The sequence below is a fragment of the Streptopelia decaocto genome, assembly GCF_964273445.1.
Source record: "Streptopelia decaocto genome assembly, chromosome: 5".
Lineage (NCBI taxonomy): Eukaryota > Metazoa > Chordata > Aves > Columbiformes > Columbidae > Streptopelia > Streptopelia decaocto.
The window spans coordinates 41135338-41157846 of record NC_138659.1 but is presented as its reverse complement, the minus strand read 5'-3'; the positions used below and the strand labels follow the sequence as shown (position 1 = coordinate 41157846).

Sequence of the window (22509 nt, the reverse complement as noted above, 5' to 3'; positions counted from 1 at the left end):
TTTTAATTGGGTCATATTTGGAGTGTTTAGTTCTTTTTTTTTTTGCTGTTTTTTCAAGTTGATAACTGTAGAAAAGAAAAACCCTTCCAGTGTGTTCGAAGGTCAGAGAACACCATAAATACAAATTAATCAGCTCATGAAAACATCACTGTTTGTCTCATCTGTAGTAAACATTCCAGGCCCTTTGTGACTGCTCTGCTGGAGTCGCTAAATAATGCTGTTGCTACAGGAAGATTATGCACTGACTTGTATCCAGAACACTGGACATCACAAATTCATGTAATCAACCTCTAGGTCATTTCAGCTGCTTTAAAAGCCTTTCCTTCCAAAATATCAAAATAAATGCCAGCCCAGGGGAGGAGAAGGTCAAGGGTCAGCATCCCCCAGGACCTCACCGCTGATGGTGTTGTTTTTTGCAGCTTCTCAACAGGCAAATCAGCATCCCCCAGCTGCGAGACCCATGATGTAGTGTGTGTCTCCTGCCCATACTAACGCCGGGGTCAGATCGACCCCGTGGGAGCTGAGGGAGGAGAAGGTCCTGTGAGACAAGAGAGCTTAAGAAGATGATGTTGTACCAGGGATATAGGACTCCAGCGCACTGTCAAGAACTGATTTGAAAGCCAGGGTTTGTTTTGGGTGGGGTGCTCAGACAAAAGCCACTGGCATAAACAGGAACACTATTGCTCTGACTTTGAAACTGATATGACTTCTTAAAAACAGGATAAAACACTAAACACGTCCACAAACCCATCCCCAGAGCGATGCTGGGGATGTTTCAGTAAGATGGACCTGATTCCAAATTGTGTGTGATTTCAAATTGTGTCCATCTTTTTGAAATGCCCTCTAAAATTCTTCAACAGCCACGGCTCTTTCCTCACTGACGGGTAGGGTTACAGCAGGAAACTATCGCAGATCACTGGTCATATTCCCATACATATCAAGCTGCCGAATACTAGGCTCCATTTCCATTGCAAAAGTGTTACATATTACCCAGTCATCAATTCCAGATTAATGTTTTCAAACAGACTGACAACTAATTTAACTTCAGTTTAATACTTAAACTACTCAGAATGTATTGTCATCAGGAGGTGAAAGACTTTAAAGGATATTAATCTGAAGGCACCCATACGCAGATTATATCCAGTATGCCACTGCAGTGTCTGTAAGGTGTGTAAGACACAGTACTACTGTCATATGCATGCAGTGAAATCTGTCTACAGCTGCCATGCAGAACATCAAACAGGTGCAAATCCACATCAGATAACCATGGCTCCAACTTGGAACTGGAGTTGCATTTATGCCTATATCAACTACTCAATATTTTTTCCACAGGCATGGAATAAGCAATCTGGGGAAAAAAAAAAAAAAAACCAACCACACAGTAGTTACACCCCGCTGACAAATGGAGGGAAAAAAACAAGATGCTAACTGCATCTTTGTTTTTGTCAAGTTTTAATACAAACATAAGTGAATCCCAGAAAGTCAGCAAAAACTGCCTGAAGCCAAGCTACATTTTCCTACATTGGACCAGAAGAAGGAACATTACTTGCACTTATGTCTGCCCCACTTAGAGCTTACATCGCTCCTGTTTAATGAGGTGTGCAAACATAGTAACTCTGTGCATAGCACTTTGACAATAAATATTGCTCATTACATGCCTGTTTGGTTTTTTTTTTGTCTTAAGGATTATTTTTAGCCAGAGTCCCAGCAGACGTTAGAGGCGCATAGCACTGCTGAGAACTATCTGGGCATTTGCAGGCAACCATACAGAATGGAACTCAGGACTGAGAACCCAAGGCTTCCCAACATGCTCCACTAAACTTTAAGCCTACAGCAAGAAGCCAAAAAGCATGACACGTTGGTAGGAGACTTCTGTGACTGCTATGCAAGAGCAACCAGACGCATCTCTGGCACAGGATCAGCTCCTGCAGCAAAAGCCATTGCCCAGGGCAGCCGGGGCAGCGCAGAGCCAGCCCAGCCATCCCACCTTCGCTGCAGCACCCGCCTGGCTCAGGAGCAACTCCAACCTTACAGTATTTCCCCAGTCACACCAGACTTGGGCCCTGGGTTGGACAGAAGCAAAAAGCCAACACAGCCCCAGAGCGAGCCTGCAGCTAGAGAGCACCCAGGCAGCGGTTTCAGGGGTGTTCAAGTGTTGCAATTCTTTCCACTCTGGCTTGCCCCGCACCTCTTCAGTTATCCCCCCACCATGCTCTCTCTTGCTCCCTGTTCCTAACTTTTCTCCTTGCTATGTCCATGACAGCACAAAAACAACCACCTCATAGTGAAGAATTTCTTCCTTAGGCCTAATATAAATCTACCCTCTTCCAGTTTAAAGCCATTACCTTGTTGAAAGCTCAACTACTAAACTTTTCATAGCAGGTTCAACCTACCAAACTGTAGCTGCACATAAAGAGATGCCCCAGTCCTGCCAGACTGGAGGTGACCTGCTTAGAAACACTCACCTGTGGGCTTCTGCGAGCACATCTCCAGCTCCGACCTACAGATTACGAGCTTGCATAACCAAGTCAGCATTTCTTTTCATTGTTTTGACAATCACATTTATTCCTTCATTTAAAAGGTTTTGGTTCAACAGTTTTATGAAGAGACTTCACAAAATGTGAAATATTTATAAACAGTTCTTAGTTGCAGTGGTAGTAAGAATCCTTATGTCCATCACGAAGCTTACTTCAGTTATGCAACGCAAGGTTGCTTTTGTTCCCCCTCTTCTCCCTCTCCCAATTGGCACTTCATTGTAAATCAGAGAAACTTTAAAAAGACAAAAAGTTAATCTAAGCATGATGTTACAAGCACCTTGCCACAGTATTACATTCTAATAAGGCAATTTTTTCTTTTTTAAAGTCTGATTGTGCAACTCGGAGACCTATAAAAGGTGACAGAAATGCCAGTCTTCTCCTATAAGGAACAGGCCTTCATTTTTGCTTCAAAGTTTTCACCCCTCCACATCATTCCCCTTAAAAAAACCCACAAAAGTACAGCTGATAATACAGCAGAATAGACCCCTTACATGGTGAAAGGAAATTACAGTAGATAAAGGCTGAAAACACAGTGCATAGTAAACAAAATAAGACTGTTCTTAAAAACAAACAACAAATAAAAGAAGAAAAAGGAACTGAACAACAAGCAACAATGGAATTTTTTCTAGTGGAAGAGGATTTTTGGGCTTCATAAATAAGTGGAAAATTACTGAAACATTTTGCTATATAATATAAAAAAGCGCAGCGTGTTTTCCAGTTGTCACCTAAGCGCTAGATGCAACTTTGTAGGAGTAAGTATTTGGAGGCAGCTTGGAGCTCTGACTGGTACAGGCGTTCCAGCAGGGTAAGGCTGCCAACAGCAGAAGAAATCCACCCAGTAAGACACAAAAGCCACTGAAATAGAATGCAGTGTCATACTCCTGCGTCCAGTCGTAAAACCAACCTGGGGGTGAAAATAAGAGAGAAGTGCATCAGTGTGGAGTTAAATGTAACATGGCACTGGAAGTCAGAAAAACTTCATGAAAGGAAAATTTAAAAAAAAAAAAAAGGCCAAATGTAAAATGCAGCTTGACCACTTAGACATGAAATGTGCTTTTCATCAAAGCTAAAACCAGAACACAATCAGCTTGGCCAGCTCAAGGGAAACAGGCTTTACTTTTTTGGAAGGTTTTGATTTAGCCTTTCCATTGTTATTAGGACCAACTAGAACTAGTTGCATGCAAATTAATTTTGTCTGGTCCTGACAAGCTCATGTTCATTTTACAGTATCTGCTTTGACCTTACCTACAATTGGTGGTCCAAGGCTATTTCCAAGTCCAGCAAAGAACATAAGTATCCCATATGCATGAGTCAGTTTCTCAATTCCCACAGTCTTTGTTGTTACGTATGGAAAAATTGACCAGTTCCCAGTCAGAAAACCCAAGATCCCGGAAAGCATCGCTAATGTAAGGTAACTTTTGGCAAACGGAATTGCAAACAAGGCCACTCCCATCATTAGTAAGGTAGTTACGTATAGATATAAAGTGTTAACCCATTTAAAATCTGCCAGTATTCCTAAAATAAGTTTGCCAACAGCTGTCATTATGCCTATAATGGAAATAAGGGGCACAGGATAATCATCTTCATTAATGTTTGCACTTCTTGCTACATCTTCCATGAGCAGAGAAGGAGGAAATCCACCAATATCAAAGAGCAAGATGGCAACAAAGAGAGCTGAAAATACTTTGTTCTTAAAAAGAACGGCGGTTTCCTCCCAATAGTTCAAATAGAGCTGCCACTTCCTTTTGGCGAGTTGCTTGCAGAAGTTTGTCTGTTCTACAACTTTCTTTTTATACGTGTCTTTCTCATTTACGTTTATTGAGCTTAATACATTCTTATTTAAAATGCTATCCTGTTTGTAATCAGGCATATTGTTTGCGCATTTTTCATCAATGTAGCCCTTGTCAAGGATGCTTATATTTTCTTCAACAGTCTTTTCTTTTTCGTGGTAAACAAAATATTGATCTGGAACTTTGTCAACACATGATTTTTCTGGTGGAGGGGAATCAGGTGACTCCAACGGTCTCATTAGGCTGCCACATGCTAGTATATTTAGAGACAGAGCACCAACTATTAGCAGACAACCATCCAGTCCATACAGATCGATAAGCTCTCTTTGCAATGCTGCATATATAAAGAGTCCGACGCTTGAGCCTGTAAAAGGAAAATAAGCTCAATTTAAATGCAAGAACTTGAGAACATTCTTCAACACTAACAAACTTCTACGTTTCAGCAGCTACAAATGTACAGGGATGGTAAGTCATCTGTGCTCCTCTCTCCCCAGTCTAACAGACTGCTAAGTTACCATCCCTCTTGAAGTTACAGTTTATTTATTGAATATGCACAAAATAAAAAGCTTTTCAAAATATCTGAACAATTTATGGTGATTAACACTGCAGACACTTTAGAAACAAGTAGGGTCAATACTATAACTGGTCAAAACCACCAAAGAACTATTAAGCCATCCTTCTGCCATGCCCTCACATACACCTATTCCTCCAGGTACCATTTTGAGTTAGCACAGTCAGAATTTCACACACCAACATTTTCCCCTCTCTCCTCCTCGCTGCCACCTTCCTCCTCCAAGGCAGGAATAGACCTGGGGTCCACCAGGAACCCTCCTAGAAACAGTCCTTGACTTCTTGCTGTTTAAGAAGGGGGGCTCACACAGTACAAGTTTACTACTCCAAAGGCCTTTCTGAAGCTCTGCAGGGCCAAACATGCATTTGAGAAATTTGGCTATTCAGAAGAAAAAGCAATTACTATGAACACAAGCATTTTATGCAATCCCACCAATGTAAAGAGAAAGCTCTCGGCTGAAGTGAGTATAAATCCATTGTAATCAATGGATATTCACTCACAAATACAGAGCAGTTTTTTCAGGCCAATTTAAAGACAAACTTTAAATTAAAATGATTTGGTGAAGACTGTCTCTAGGTTATATTAAAGCCATCTATATACTTCAGTGCTAAAAAAGGAAAAAACTATAAAATTCAGACTTGTTTTGTCTGCCAGGTACTAAGATTAAGATCAGGCCTTAAGGCAAACTACCTGGAATCCCAACAAAAGCCACTAAAAATGCTTCCAAGGAACATTTCTGCAGAATTTCCCCTTTATTCCACTGGTGTGGATCTGACAGTAACATCTCACAACACCCTGTACTGACCAAGCCTCTCCTCACTAACAGCTACCTGAGAATTCTCCTTTTATTATCAAAGACTTGTTTTTCCTAGGATCCCTTTAACATACGTGGACAAAAAGCTGGGATGAGTTTTTGGAAGATTTCAGAATTTAGTCTCCATGTAGATTGGAAATGAAAAAATATTAAAAATGTAAGCCCAAACTTCCACTACTCCTTTAAAGATACAGCAAATGTGAGGTTATGGTGATCCAGCATTTATACCCTGCATCTCCAATCTCTTTCTCACCTTGGATCTTGTGTAAGAAAGAAGAGGGAGGAGAGAGTCCTATAGAAAGTTTACCCCCTTATTACCCATGACATAAAGCCCAAGTTACTCATGAGTCTGCTTTTATTTTATTGAACCTCCTTTTTTTCCTCTATATGGATAAGCCATACCATACACCTGCAGTGTAGTTAATATTTTACCTGAAGCCTGATTTTATCTGTTCATTGCTACTGATGTTTTGACTTAAGTACCTCAGGAAGTACCTGAGAAAAATATAATCTCCTGGGTTTTATTGCTAGGGCAATAGCTAGTAGCTGTATCACAGTTCAAAAGATAGAGAGAACGACAATTAAAAGTCATACCTGTTGAAATCAGACCAAGTGCAAGGCCTCTGCGTTTGTCAAAATAGTGGCAAGTGATGGTAACTGTTGCAGTGTACAAAAGGCCACATCCAAGCCCTTGGGAAAAAGAGTTAGAAATAAAGCATGTAACATACTCAGGGAAATGAACGCCCCCCTTTTTCTTCCCCAGATAATACAGTAGTGTACCCTGGGCACAGAGGTACCTTTTAACTCTGTCTCAGCACCAGCCAGACCATCCTCATGCCAACAGGGCCTTTGGGCTGCCCCCAGCACCCCTGGCTGCAGAACCTGCCTTTGCAGGCTGGGTTTGAGGCATTTACCGGCCCAGGCTCGGTGCTATGTGGAAGGGTTACCTGGCTGTCAGCCCACAGAGCTGCACTCCAGGGCTCAGTGCCCTGGCCAGCACGCTGCTGGGTGCCTGCTGGCCAGAAACTGCCCCAGTTCCCGGCACTCTTAATTCGATAAACCACCCACAGCAGAGGGGCAGGTCATCACCTGCCAGGAAAACAGGACCTTCGTGCCTTTAGCACAGCTTTTCAGGTGCAATCCAGTTATGTGGAGCACAACAGTGCTCCCTAATGACCTCTAATTTATCAAATTAGAATGAGTACATGACAAAATTCCTGAAGAGAAGTTATTACTTTGAGACTGGCACGTCATGCCTGCAGAAGACCTGCTTGATTACTCTTTAGTAAAACCTCAGCTTCTCCATCTCTAACAATCGCATCACAGGACAAACTGTTTTCAAACCCTGGAGAACATGGGCATTGCCTTTATCTTTCACTACATAATAACAGCCTGCCTGTGTGACACCCCTCCTCACCCCAAAATAAAGTATACCTTGATAATACAAGTCCCAGATTATCGCTGCCTCTGTGAATCAGTTTCCCATTTCAGATACATAAACCAAGACTCAAAATAATAAAGATTAAGTCTCTATATGAAGGGGAAGTGTTTCTTACCAACAACAATCCCATATGAAACATACAGAAAGTATATGTTAGGTGCAAAACTGCTCATCATGAGCCCCCCGGCCACCATAAAGCCACTGAAAATTGCTACTGGTCTTGCTCCAAAAGATGACACACATATGCTGCAGACAGGACCTAAAGGAAAAGCAGGAGAAACGTTCTTAGTATACACCAGAAAAAAATTCAGTCTGTGGAAATGTTTCTTGCAATAGTTATTTGAATATATAATTATATTAAACAACAATTGAGAGTACTCATTTCTATAAGATTTTTTAAAGACAGTTATAAAAACATACAAGATCAGGATTGCAAGATTTTTATTCAAGAATAAAATGATATGAAGACCACAAAACAGTACCAAGGCTGGGAGGGAGACAGTAAGCAAAACATTCTTTAAACACAGGATGACACATACACACTAGACTGTAACACTGTCACTGCACACCTAAGGACTTGTACAAAGGTTCCGAAGAGAATCTCCCTCTTTAGGTACCAAAAGAAGTTAGACCATCAATCAAGCTTTAACCAAGTGCATATTTTTTGACGGAGCCCAAAACCTGTGTTTCAAAAAAGACAGTATCTGTATTTATCTTGATATGAGATTTATAAAACTGAAATGGAAAATATTAACTCCTGATCATAACCATGGTAAGAATGCCACCTGGTGCTTAGAGGAAATATCTGCTGAGACACCAGATAAAGACAAACAGTATTCTGCCCCTGATTTTCTAGGCAATTAAATACCTGCTAGTTCCAATTCTACTGAATAACTGCTTATTAACTATCTTGGATTCTACTGTAAAACTATGGAAACTAAAAGGTATTTATTGAGAAGGTCCAGACCAATGTTCATGAAGTTGGGAAGAGGTTCTTCCCTCTCTTTACCCCCACGATATTTCTTGGTTGGTTAGCTTTTCAAAACAAGAACAAAGTGCAGGCAACATTCGTACTTCTGCCTGTAGTCAGCCAGTTCTCCTCTCACAGAAGTTGTAGAACAAGCACTTATTTTCAGTTGTGTGACCTGGAATACACCTTTTAGTCTGAAGTAGCATGCAAGCTTGGTGCCCTGCATAAATAAGCAACCAGCAAGGCACTTGGCTTGCAAAAGACAATCTCTCATCTGAAAACTTGCAGTTCCACACATTCACAGACTTGAATATTAGCCCCAAGATCCTAAACTCAGCAACTCTGATATGAGAAGTTTGATAAACAGATGAATGACATTATTTAAAAAATTACAACAACAACAAAACCCTCACCACATTTGTATCTCATTCACAGTACAGAGACACCCCATGGTCCATTCAATCTGCAAAAGCAGTAACTTTGGAGTCTGTGTGTAAAGGTTGGTCCTCCCTGACTCAGATGTAACCGAGATTCCCCGCAGATGGGAGGTGAGCCCAGAGAGGTGATCCGAGGTGAACAGCAGTTGGAGCTGGGGATGGTGCTTGCTGAGGTTTGCAGACAGGAGGTAGCAGCTGGGAATGCAGGCAAGGTTTTCCTGTGGTTACCGGCCATGGGACAAGCATTTCTGGCAAGCAGGGGCACAGATTCGGCAGCAGGTGAAACAATCCTCAAAGGCGAGGCAGGTCAGAACTTTTGCCCTACATAAGAGCTATCTGCCTAGGGAATGTAAAGGGAAAGGAGTCTGAATTTGGGCTTATCCAGGCAAAGAGTCAAAGAAGAATCGAGAAAAATCTGGGGAAGTGGGGCTTACTTGGATTTTGGAAACAATGAAAAAGGAAGATGTAAGCGCTTGCTGCTTCTCCAGAGCCAGCACGCTGTGGGAATGAAAGCCAGCCAGAATAACTTGGGCAGAGCAACTTGCCGAGAACAAAAGCTGAGAGTGTTAAATTGTTGCTGATTCTTAGAATTAATTACTAGAACTGCCAAATTAAGATTGGTATGTTTCCTAAAACTACAGGATTTAAAAATAAACAAACGATTGAATCTGTAATTCCTTAAAAGTTCTTCCGCACTAAGAGAACATTAGGTAGTGATAACATAATTCAATTAAGCAGAGGAATTTGCACTCTTTCTGCTCTTTAATTCTCACCCACTAACTTGCTAAAACAAACAGCATTTCCCTTCTACCTGCTCTCTGTATTTCAATGCAGCTTCTTTCAGAAGGTGTCTGTCCAGGCTGGAGTGGTGGTACAGACTGCACTGATCACCACAAGAGGATCCAACGTGAAGCTGGACCCTGTGACCTCAAGCTAGAACAAGGGAGACACAGATATGAAGAACATGTCTTCATAATCTGACAAGGACACTCTCCTCTGGAACATCATCAAAAGCATCTCTGACAGGGTCCAAAGAGACGCTCTAGCTTCTCCCACTTACAAAAAATAATCCCAAAGGAGCACAGAAAGTACAAAGATCTTTTTGCTCGGACGTGGAAAATAACCTGCACAAAACTGAAGAACCTGCTCCAATAAACTCAGTGTCAATGTGGCATCTCACACAGCAAGAGATCTGGGAGCTCAGCAATGGCGCTGTTTATAAGAAGGAATGCCAGCATAAGTATTAAAAGTCATTATAGGCCTCTGGGTTGAGAAGAAAAACAGCTCCATCTTCCCCTTCACACCAGGTCTTACTTTCGCACTCCCCTCATCCTACTGCTAGCAAATAAAACTCACAAAAGAAAACCTCCATGACGGCCAGCCTCTTTGTTCTTTTCCCTCCTCACCACATTCCCTCTCTTTCTCTGTTTCCCAAAGCACTGGCATTTTTTTCCACCAGGCACAGTTCCTTTGGTTATTACCATGGTATTTGCACAGGAGCTCACTGTACACAAACATGTCATTCTCTACAAGTAATTCAAGAACAATGGGTTCAAGGCAGTTAATTCTGGTCAAACATCCAGCTTTCCCAGAGTGAGACTGAGACTTGCTCTGTGAACTCCTGCCCTGTGGATTTTGTTCAAAGTGGAAGTTCCGAAGAATGTAAGAGTCTATCTACAGTCACACAGGAAACGTTCTTCAGGCAGCATAAGTGTTTTCATTAGTTGACTCTTGTTCAGAAAGATCCTTCTACTGAAAATGTATTTCTCACTCTAACACGAACAACATAAAAATAAAATCCCAGAGGCAATCCTCAATAGTAAGCATGGAAAATGGCCTTTAAGACCATATTTTGTTCAGTTTGTCAAACAACTCCAGGGGTTAGTACTAGTATTAGAATAATATTTGGAGAAATTGATAAATATTTACCTCTTTTACAAATAAAATCCTTGGAGCTTTTTTCCTTCCAAATGATGTATCTTAAAACTAGACCAAACTCTACCAAAAAAAAAAAAGATACTAGCTCAGCTTATAAGAATAACAGCTAACTCTAGGAAGAAAACGGTATCGTTCAGAAAGACCTAGAAGCCAGCATGGGTACAGCCACTGCTCTTCAGCACATAACCCGTCAAGGCTCAGCAGCCAGTAACACAATTATCAGGCAATGCAGAGGAGGAGTCAAGAAGATCCCCTCACAAAATGGGAAGAAGTAGCAGAAAGAAGATGGGCTCTCACAGTAGATCTTCATGTAGAGAGATCACAGAACAACTCCTAGCAGCAATCATTTGTATATTGATATTTTCATTAATTTTTCCTTAAATAAAAGACTTTACCCTCAGTGAGACCTGGACATGGCCGTGAGTCCTGCCTGAGATGTGAGAACAAGCCATCTGGTGCTCACACAGGGAGTTTATAACTACCACGATCTTCTGACCTCCAGACAAGTACAAATCCATTTTGTTTCACAGACAACAAGAGCTAGCACTCTCTTCCTCAGACTTCTTGCATTAAGAGAAAAATTCTGTGAATCAACTCTCCTCTACTTGTTTGTCTCAAGGGTCCTCCCCCCTCCACCTCATACACACACAAAGCCTTTTGCTAAACAAACAATACTGGACAACTGAGTTCATTTTCTTATCGCCTGCATTCATCTGAACCACCCTACTTGTTGGTATCTGTTTGAGCATGTGGAAACCATAGAGTAGAAGCAACACTCATGGAATGCCCGTAAAATCCACTGGACAGAACACAAGAGTATTTTTTTGCCTGTTAAATGCACTGCTAAGGCCTGATCAGAATAAATATAATATTCTCCAAGCGTTTGTCCTTTGGATCAGCAAAAGCATTTTTACATGGGACAGCAACTCACTCCCAACTGGTTGAAAGGCCTGCTCCTTCCTGATAAAGTTATTAAATAAACTGGGGTCCTCTTTAGGGGAATCTTTGGGACATCTTCTCCGCTCCCTACAAACTATGTATAGCTTCTATAATTTGTGGTGGTGGCTACCTACGTGTGAGGGTTTTGCCCAAAAACATGTATATTCTGTGAAGGTTTTTTTAAAGTTGTAAAAATGTTGCTTGAAAACACAAAATTAAGCTTTTTCAACATTTAACACTGAATGCTTCAGGCCAGGAGAAACACCCCATTAATATATCAAGACGTGCCTTTGAAGGAAGAATCTTTCCTTTGTTCTTTCTCCATTAATAAATGGGAGTGGGAATAGGAGACCAATGCTGGTGCTTCCTGCTATGCCAAGTACTGTGAAGTCAATTCTTACTATAAACAGCTGTGGTGCCAATTACAAATGCCAAAGTCTTTGTCTGTTTTGCTTTCAACAAGTATAACACGGATCAAATTTAATTTCAAGCTCCAAATGGATGTGAAATTAAGAACACTTGGTGCAGGAGAAACGTGCGATCTTCAACAGCATAATAAATATCCTTCTCTGGCATGTTTTAGCAGGGGAAATATGCTAAGCTCTTTCAAATTCTTCCCATGCAAAAAGCCCTGCATCATCCATGGAGTCATGTGCTGCATCTACTATACGGCCTGACCAGAGTTATGACACCCAGTATTGTAGAGGAGGTCTCACCACTGCCCTGTGCAATAACACTGATGCTTTTCTCTCACTGTTTTAGGCACATTTCGTCCCATACACCGTAAGGTTGCATCACAGAAAGTTGTAACTCAAGTCATCCTGCAAGGAAGAGATCAACCATGTTCCCATCGTGTTCCCTTTTCCAGATGATGAGCTGAACAGCCCGGCCCCGGGCTGGACTCTGGCCTGAGTGACGCTGTCTGTGCTGCGAGCAGGACAGAAACCCAACACCAGGCGGCTGGGAAATTCATCTCCATAAACCAGGTGCTGTCCTGCATTTCGATGTCTCGAGTCTAAGTTTAGCTCTCACACAAGCAAGAGGTAAACACTGTAGAAAGGATACAACAAATGTGAACGGACTCACCAGCATCAGCTATTTCAAAAAATTTTTAAGACTACATGTAGAGAGGGGAGAAGACACACAGAAGCTTTTTCTGTGCCAGCTGGCATACACATAAGGACATTTTCTTCTTTTTGGTGAAATTACAGTACTACTATAGCAAAGCCACTGGACCTACCTTCCACAGTTAGAGAAGCTAGATAATGTGATTTCTAGTGCTATCAATGAGAAAAGTCTGCCTTAACAAAATGGACACTAACTTATTTCCTGGATGTAGCTGCAAATCTGCCACAACTGCCATTCTTTTTCCAGTCTGCCATCTACAGCTTCAGAAAAGTGATGTTAATTGGAGAGGGTTCACAGAAGAGTCTTAATTAAAAGAGCGGAAGTCTCTTGTATCAATGGCAAAAAGACTGTATCAAGATACAGGCTTAAAATAAAATTCAGAAGTAATTTGATTGCAGGCTCTAGACACACACCACACTTATTCAGAGTCTCTTCAAAATATGCCACTTAAAGATAACATCATTAGTCATCTGAAAACGAAAACTAAGCAACTTGTATCATAAGACGACATACTTTTAAGGAGGGAACGAACTACTGAGAAAAGCCGTAAGAGACAGAGAATGCATAAAACAAATGTGCTCTAAATCAAATGAGAATTACAGTATTTTCTGCATGCAACATGGGTTGCATAAGAGTACCAATACTTGAAAATATGTCTTTGGATAACTAGATCAGAGACTGGAAACCAAAATAAAGGAGGAGAAGGAAAAGAACAACAAAATCTAGAAGAGTCAAGTTAGGAACAGAAAAAGGCAAGGGAACTACCAAAAGGCTTTGGGGTGAAGCTGTCCTGTTACTGGCATCCATACATGCAATATTGCTTCTGAAATCAGCTTGCCTGGGGAGGTTGTTATTAAGTTACAGATAGTATCTCCTCACGTACATGAAAACATGTTAATTTAGAAAAAGTCATCTAGCCCAATCATCTAGTTAACACAGGCTACAACACATAGTGGTCCCACCTGGCCTATAATACTTGAACTTGCAAGAGCAGAAATAAGAACAGAAGCAAGTTTTCTTTTCCTATATTCCTGAAAAGGGCCCAACTTCGCAATGTGTTATATCAATGGTTTCATGCTGAAAACACACACATTCTTTACTCTAGTGACTAGGTCTGGAAAAGGACTGCTATGAAAATTGCATGAAAAGTTGTGACTTGTTGAAAGCATTCAAGTTTTAAGTAGAGCTTATCATACTTACAGTGTCCCTCCAACAATTTTACTTTAAGTAAAGTTATCATTAAGGTCAGATCCCAGCATGATAAGACACTGAGATCTTCCATTTTGGGTAAAGCAGGGAACATGTATTTTGTTTTCACTCAACTCTGATATATCAATGCAATTAAAAGGAACTCACTGTACTTTTCTTTGAAGGCATTAAAAGTAGGAATGATTTATTAAGCTTCCAAATCCCAAACTGAAAGAACAAAAGTACAGTGACAGACAACGTTCCTCCTAAGCCATCAAAATTTCAAGTAATTTAAGCACTCCATGCCAAAATTAAACACAACGGTATCTTTTATTTCTATTATTTATTCACAGACATTTGTATTTGCTATAAAGCAACTACTGACAATTGCTCACAGTGGCAAGACAGAGAGCATTAAGAAATCTGGAAACCAGCACGGTGCTGACATACAAGAAACAGGGTTGAGGCTCGTGTCAGCAGAGTGAGCCAGAGACTTCTGGTCTCCAGGGAGCGAGTTGTTTTCACTCTGTCTCTTGCAATCCCTTTCTGCCTAGTTTTTCTTCAGTAACTATCTTGTTGAGCCTTCCCCACTTCATTCTCTCACTCAGGTTTCTTTAGGTCCTGATCCATTAATAAAAGGAGTTAATGCCCTCAAAACAGGAAAATAAAAAAGTATGATGAAGAGCAGCGTACAGTCCTTTGCCCACTTACACCCTGGGACTGAAAAGAGTCTTCTTGTGGTTGATGACACACCTGCCTTTGCCCATTTCCATCCTGCCTAGTGATATAAAACCCCAACACAAGTGTGATGCCACTATTTGGCCAGTTGTAGTGCCATACAAAGCAGTGGTCTCTATTCAGGTGTGTATTGCTATTTGAATGTCAACTTTCTTTTAAGGAGAGATTTCGCCAGAATCCTGAGCTGCATTTTGTCCATTAAGCTACATAATTGCTTTTGCCCATAGCAATTTCTCTACTGACATGCAATTTTTTTCCAGATTCAGCAAAAACATAATAGTTCCCATGGTGAATCTTCAAAAAGCAAAAGTTAGTGATATTACCCAGTACAATACTCAAGCTCAATATTAAAATAACAATAAAAAATGGACATATGGACTTGAAAAGTCATGGTTTATTTCCATAAAACCCTGCTGTTACTCTCAAAGTGACAATGTCTTACTAAAGAAAACCTTCCAGGAAAGTTGTTTTATTTAATGCCACTGTTATCCATAACTTTCCGGTCTTCAAATTGAGATTTTTCTTAAACAAACACTGAAAAAGAGCCCTCACCCACCCTAACTGGTGGATTTACTTCTAGAGCTGAAAAATGCGTAACTGGTTTATTGATTGACCTTGTTTTTTTCCTAAAGCACTTGAACCATTTCATTCTAACAGTTTTCTCTGATTTTAAAGATAGTAATGCAAATTTTAGTCTTCAAGACCCATTATATTTTTTTTTAAATCCCATCAACAAAATTACCACTTAGTTTCCCAGACAGTTTGTTTTTTCCTGTTTACTCAAATACAATAATTTTGAATTTACTAAGGGTAAGACTTTTATTGCTCGTTTACGATTATATTGTTTTCATTTAAGTATAGTGGAACTACAGATGTAATTTTCTTACCTGTCTTGACCTAAAACAAAAATGCAGCATCCTCATTCTATCATTTGAAGCTGTTTATAATTTAATTCCAAAAGCACACACAGACAGAAGCATCTATTAGAAAGAAATGTTTTGATTTAAGACACACTTACTGGCAAGCAATCCGATTCCATTTGCTAGCGATCCAACCCAAGCAGTCTTGCCTTTCCCTTCTCCAAAAGCATCCAGCCATTCTACATACAAGACTCCCACCGCCAGCGGTGATCCGTAACACAAGAACTGAGTGAAGAAGGAAACAACAACGATCACCCAGCCCCAGCCACCATCGGGTGGTTTCTGAAATGCCATCTTGCCAGATGAGTGCAGATGTGCAGGCAGAACCTGTGTAAACAAAAAAACAACAAACAGAAACAAGCATTGGAAGAGTGACTGATCTAGGTTTGCTAAGGCAATTGAGCTGTACAGAGAAGTACACATTCAAACAGAGGCTTGTTTCAACCAGCCTTCGAGAAATATATTCAACACACAGACAATGGAAACTAGTTACCATTTGGTACTTCTGCCTCTTCTGGATAACACAGGAACAGTACACAAAGCATTAATAAGTCATACATACATCAGCACTGTGTTACAGAAAGGGGGAACATTTCATTTTCTGAGTGTTAAACAGCCTTTGTGAAGACCTCAGGCATTAATATCCAACATAGTGCAATAAGAGAACCACATGGCCACCAGCTGTTAAGCCCTCGGATATCATGAGTGAAGCATATGGGCTTGAAGGGCAAGAAAAGCTACAACTATAAAATAATCCCAGCAAATAATTTAGGATTAAAAAAAAAACCAAAACAACCAAAAACACACGTATAAAAATATTAGTTAAAGGTCCAAAAGAAGAAAAATCTCTACTTAGTTGTAGTCTCGGCACAGCACCTTGCAGTTTAGCAAGGTGTTTGCCACCGGATAGTGTAATCTGGGAGGAGCAGGACAAGAGGAAAACTGACATTCTGGAAATAGTAACAGTTCAGTACTTTGCTCTGTCAGCACAGTGATGTGTAGAGGAGTGATACATCCAAAAATCACTTTGTACATATTAGTAAGCGGAGTGAGTCCTAAAATTGTATATAGGTGTTGGCTTATATGCCAAGACATGACAGTATTAAACATGCACACAAAAACCTCCTGTAACCTGTTGCAGTGTCCCCCCTCTGCACTTTGTGCACATCACCCTTCCCCAAACTGGCACCCACTTCTTGAACTCCATAAATACCCCCATAGTCCTCTGCATGGCAAGGTCCATCACTTATACATCTACGGCTTTAAATAGCTGACTGTCCTCACACCTTCTCAATATTAGTTTGTGAAAGTAGGGACCAATGCCTCTAACCTCAGGTGAAGAATTCAGAAGTTTCCAGGCCAAAGTGCTTTGGAGTTTGGACAACTCCAATGATATGCAAGTCCCTGTGCACACAACTAACCTGCCCTCCCTCTCTACAGGGAGAAATCTGCTGCAGTGATGACCACAAAACCCATGTTGTGTTCCTGGTTCTGTCACTAATTGGACGTGTGATTCTCAACAATTTTAATTTGCTTACCCTGTAAGATACAAAGAGATAAGATCTTACCCTGTTCTCTTCTTGAAATACCCTCAAAGACCATCTTCACACTACAGCTTATGCATTAAGGCTGCTGCAATAACTGTTCTGCTCTGGGAGACACCCATGAGATAAGGCAGAAAAATAAACAAGTCACGCTGGCTTTTTGACTCGCAACCCAGCAGAGATGGAAAAAAAATTACTGCTGTATGAAAGCAATGGTATAAACAAGTAGACAGTAGCAGAACTCTCATTCAAGCTCCCCAACCTCTTTGCTCTGGTAACTTTTAAGAATCTGCATTGAAACCTTACAAAAAAAAAGCTACAGTACAAATTTTTGAGGAATAATTACTATAGAGACTTGAAAAAGGCCAGTTGTAGTTTACAGATGCACTTATATTGTTACTTTGAGGGTAGGTACTTACAGATGATGACAAAAAAGTCCTTCAGCTTCCTACAGATGTGCCTTCATGTGGTGACTCTACCTGCAGGAAAAGAGCAGCAAAGCAAGTGTTCAGCTGAAGTATCACTGCAACGGGGAACACAACTCTGAAAAACTCGTGTCTTCATGTTAAATTTCTTCTTTTTAATATGTTTTCAGAGGAACTTCAGAAGTAACCAAGTTATCTTAGTGGAGAAGTACTGATCCCCCCTCAATTCATTAGCAGCTGACAGCATCCTTGAGCTCCAAAATAACAAAAACATTGTCTACTAATGTGAAATAAGCTTTGATGTTCAAGGTCCTTTAGGAGTGATTTACATACATTTTTATCATACTGACAGTCCTTCAAGATACAGTATTTCCAGTTACAAATGTTACAAAGTTACATGTTTCAGCTATAAATGTAAATTCTGATTTATTTCCTCGAATGCCTGGTAACTGTCCCTTGATTACGTCAGATGCAAGGGTGACAGCAGAGATGGACAGAAATCATGCCATACCATATGCTATCGAAGTATTCAAAAGCCACTTACCATTATTTTCCTGCTACAATAACCTTTACGCAAAAGGGGATCCCCACATTTCTACACAAAATATTTAAGCTATATACATGCAGTCACCAAAAGAGCTGAAATATGCATCTTTCCGTGTATTAAATAAGTCTCACTTGGCTTGTTTTGTCCCTGACTGGAGTAAAAATGGTGGAAATGAGTAACAGCTTCAAGAAAAAGCACTTCCACTGAGACAAAGCAAGGAAATTTTCAGAAAACCATAAAATAATGGGAATAGAGAGTAAATAATCCCAACTCATATTTGTTTAAACAGTAACCTTTAGAAAACAAACACATTTTCGCTGTTATATTGATTTCCACTATATTGACATACTAAAATTTGGCACAGAGACAACTCTGAGTTCAGTTCTGCTATTCTAAATACTTGATGGGGAAGAGGGGAGGGCAGGGGAGGAAAGACATTTTCATAGTCTTAGGTCACGTAGTCTTTTCTAACAGAAAGACAAAAAACGCTGGATCAGTTCCTCATCTGCTGCAAGTCTGAACAGCTTTATTGACTTTAACCAACTGCTCCCGACTTACACAGCAAGAGCTGACCTCCCACATCCTGGTGACTCCTTATTTTGCACCACAGATGTCTTTTGCATCTTCTAGCACAATAACAAGATTTTAGGTAGTAAAACATCTCTACTTTCTAAACAGTTTGGGCCATTTACAGTCTGTGATTGTCAAGCAAAAAGTGAAAACCACTGTCATTTTTCCCCCAGAAATCATCCTCAAAGTGCAAACAGACCTACAGAGTCCTAGAGTTTGTTTTTCAGAACAAACACAACCTGGCTTCTCCTCCCCTTTCTTGCAGGTTGCCCCTTCACCTCACACCCCTGTGTGCCTCTCAACTATAATAAGCTGTATTTTCTAACTTCCCTGGAGGCACAAAGGCTGAGAGCCCTGTGCAAGGACCCCATTCCCAAAGCTCTCTGCTATGATACATGGTTGAAGATGTTCCAGTCAATCAAGCTGCTGCTGGGACTGTGGGTATCCATATACCATTTACTGGTACATTATTTAATGCTTCCCTGAAAACGTCAAGTTGTAGTGTAAAATCTTGGTAGCACGGACAAGAGCTGACAGTAGGAACTAAACCTTCGCTGCTCCCAACACGGGCATCAAATCTGTGTGATGACTTGGGAGGGATCCAAAGTGTCTTTTACTATTTTCTACCTGTGCGGAAGGAAAACACAGGCCACACAGATATGTGCAATCATCTAAAATAAAGAAGCAGAAACGCATACAGAAATGAGCACTTAACAGTTTTGCTTTCCTTTGCAACCAGCCAGGAAGATTTGTGTGATCCTGGAAAGAGACAAACAACCAGGGGTTTAAGATTCAGATCGGAACCACTTCACAAACCTTACTGTTCACAAAACCTAAGGATGTTGTTTCAGGCTCCAGAAAACCTAGTCACATCAAAAAACGTTGAAATGGAGGGATGAAGCATAAAGAATTAAACTGTAACTTGAAGGTTGGTCAGAAAAAGCTTTTCAGTGAGTCGTACTCACTGTGAATAAGAATCAGAGGAAGGGAGCTGCCTGATGAAAGCCTTTACCATCAACAACAACAAGAAACTCTAGAGAACAAACTGAACAACACATTTTAATCTGGAAAGAGAGAAGTGTGTGGCTGCAACTATTTTTTTTTAATCTAAGCAGCTTTATCACAATATTGAGCTCTTTTTCTATAAAACTTAAAATTTGGGTTAAAAGATGGCAGAGGAGCACAAAAAAAATAATTGGTCTAAAGAACAGGAGCACAACTGAAATATTAGCCTTCAGCATAGAAATCAATCTGTGGCAAAGGGAATCTTGAGAAAGACAGTAGCAATACAGTTGTTTCCAGTTTGTTATTTGTGCAAGCAGAGTCTGGTTAAGTACGCGGCTTTCTGTGAGCAGCACATGGCTGCAAAGAAAGCCGGTGTCAGCAGAACCACTGTGTGGTTGACACTCAGTTATTCCAGTTTTGCAAGGCACTGGTACACATTAAGATGGTACCAGCCAGAATAGTATTAATAACATCCCTCATTTTAAGCTGAATTAGATTGCATGTAAATTTCTATTTATTTTTCAGGCAATATTCTTGGAACTATCATCTGAAGTTTCTGCTACCCTTGGCTTGCAAATAACACTTAAGACCATTAAAGTGGCAGTGATACATTACAATTGTTTTTAACATATTCATCATATCCAAACACCTGCACATGTACTGACATGGCAATATAAGCATTGTATTAAATACAATGAAAAAGACGCATCTGTACTTTGATGACATCAGATTTTGACTGACACTCTAACTGCACTAGCTCTCCTTGTTTAAATATTTCAGTTCTTTCACACTGAACGTAGCTATTTCCCTCTTGGCATTCAGGTTTACCTATTTCTTGTGCTCCTCCACTTTCCCATTTGTAAGTTATGCAGGAGGCTTATCAACATAGATTCTTCCATTTCTGCCCAATGAGGGAAGAAGCATGGGGTTTAAAACAAAACAACATACCAAAACAAAACTTACTGACGACATAATAACATTTTTCCATTGTGCAAAATAAGTTCACATAAAGAAGCATCAACCAGGACAGCACATAAACCAGTCAGCTTTGTACAAATCTGTCAGCTCAGGACAACCAGTCCTACCTGTTTCCAGAGCTTCGGAGGGATGGAACCCCCCCTGCCGCTAAGTATGACTGCCTGTTAGAGGCCAGCACACATCCATGCAGGCAGATGCAATCTGGCGCTGCTGTAAGCCACCAGCAAACTTCATTTACCAGGGGAGAGCTCCTCTGCAGAACAGGAGCACGGTGTGCGCCTCCTTACGCATCACAACCTACGAGGGCTCCCCTTGGCATCTGCTCTCCCAACCGGTCCGTGCCCCTTGCCCAGGTCCTCCGTGGGGATGGACGGGCTCTTATAGCCCCCGGCTCGCCTCACCTCTCCCCACACCCCCAGGGCCAGCCCACACTCCCGCTCCAGAGGGATGCATTACACATTGGCGCCTTCCACCCCCAGACCTGTTTCAACGGGAAGCGCTCATCCGCACACCCTCATGACTGAAAGGTTGCCCTTGGCAGCCCGATGTCACGCACATATCAAGTCACGGCCACGCCGTGCTGCCCTGTTCCCGAAGAGCTGCGGCCTCCGAATCGCTGACAGGTGCCCGCAACGGACACGCACGGATGCTCAGGTGCCCACTGCCGTGTGCCATAGTGGGCACTGGCACCGCGACACCACTGGGTGACCACTGGGTGCCACCAGGCATGCACAAGGAACACCAGGAGGTACCCGCGGGGTGCTCACAGAGGGCACCGAGGGGCGGACGTCGATGGACACCGCAAGGGACTCGGCCACCTCAGCGGGCACGCAGGGGCGACGGCAGATCCTGAGCCAGCTTCTTTCTCTGAACCTTGGGCGGCGTGGACGTCCTTGCAGAGCCCCCTTAGGGCCACCGACCTGGCCCAGCCGCCCCACGCACCGACACCCGGGGCCGGGACAGCCCCGCGAGGCCTCCTGCCAGACAGCCGGGCCGGGTGGCGGCAGCGGTCCCGCCAGGGGAGGCGCACGGCGCCCGCCGCGGCTCCGGCCGGCCCGGCCCGGCCCCTCGCTCCGCACACCCCCGCGACTCCCCAAGACCCGGCCGAAGCCCGGGTCTCCCCGAGCCGCGGCGTCCCCATTACCTGCGCCCCGCGCCGGCAGCAGCGGACGGCCCGTAGGGCGGCGGGCAGGAGCCGCCCCGGCGAACCGGGGCAACCCCGCATCCCCGGCGCGGTGGGGCGAGGCGCGGCCGCGGCCGGTGCCGGCACGAACCGGTTGTAACTCGGGCGGGGGAGGAGCCGCCGGGGGCCACCACCCCCTCCTCCCCCCAGCTGCCGGGCTGGCCCCCGCCCCTCCGGCCAGGCGTGGGGCTGCTCGCCCCTCGGCTCACCTCCATGGCGGACCCCCGCCCTACTCCTGCTCGGCGGGCAGACCCTGGACCCGCCGCCTCCCTGTGCCCCGCTCTCGCCGGGGAGAGGCGGACACCGGTCGTCGGCCGAGGGTCGCTCCCAGCCTGGGGCCAGGCGGCCGCAGCAGAGCCGGGGCAGGAGCCGCTCACCGTGGTGTCACGGCTCTCCCCCCGCCCGGCCCCACCGCCAGCCTGGCCCCAAGGCAGATCAAAGCCCCCTCCCACCATACCCTGATCCCTTCATTCGCATGCCCGCGCTGACGCCCGGGAGGCAAGAGCAGGAGCGCGGCTCTTCCACGCATAACCGCAGCGGCCTCGAACCTGCTCGGGTACCAGGGGCTGCAGGGCGGCGGTGGGTGCTGGCGCCCCTTTCCCCAAAGGCCGCAAACTTGCACTGCAAACAGCAATGCAGGCAGCGCACACACAGCACTGCTACCCTAGCCTGCCAGCTCAGTAAGAGACAACTCACTTTCGGATCAGAGGCAGCCTCATCAGAGCTCTAGCCCAGATCAGTGTGCAGGGCACACACAGCACTGCTACACGTATGACAAAGTAGTTGTCAACTCACACAAGTTCAGCCACCTGCAACTTGCGCTATCCAGTCCGCAAAATCTGTTGT

General features: G+C 42.9%; 1 protein-coding gene across 2 annotated transcripts; it reads right to left on the bottom strand.

The window, feature by feature from the left end:
• Window positions 1-2534: 2534 nt before the first annotated feature.
• On the bottom strand, window positions 2535-21764 carry SLC16A9 (solute carrier family 16 member 9). Of its 2 annotated transcripts, none has more exons than XM_082053380.1 (7): window positions 21625-21764; window positions 17375-17434; window positions 15510-15738; window positions 7269-7412; window positions 6307-6402; window positions 3783-4691; window positions 2535-3441 (listed from the first exon to the last, which is right to left on the bottom strand). In XM_082053380.1, the coding sequence occupies exons 3-7, from the start codon at window positions 15703-15705 to the stop codon at window positions 3263-3265; spliced, it is 1524 nt and encodes a 507-aa protein (XP_081909506.1). In that variant the 5' UTR covers window positions 15706-15738; window positions 17375-17434; window positions 21625-21764; the 3' UTR covers window positions 2535-3262. The 2 variants fall into 2 exon arrangements, with proteins under 2 accessions (XP_081909506.1, XP_081909507.1); XM_082053381.1 differs by lacking the exon at window positions 21625-21764 and adding an exon at window positions 20588-20839.
• Window positions 21765-22509: the final 745 nt, after the last annotated feature.

What these genes read in the sequence shown, in the direction of transcription:
- SLC16A9 (XM_082053380.1), bottom strand. Translation starts at nt 15,705, where the DNA reads ATGGCATTTCAGAAACCACCCGATGGTGGCTGGGGCTGGGTGATCGTT. An exon ending in TTCATATGGGATTGTTGTTG is followed by an intron (nt 6,403 to 7,268) that starts GTAAGAAACACT and finishes CTTTTTCCCAAG; the next exon opens with GGCTTGGATGTGGCCTTTTG. An exon ending in CCTTGGACCACCAATTGTAG is followed by an intron (nt 3,442 to 3,782) that starts GTAAGGTCAAAG and finishes TTTCACCCCCAG; the next exon opens with GTTGGTTTTACGACTGGACG.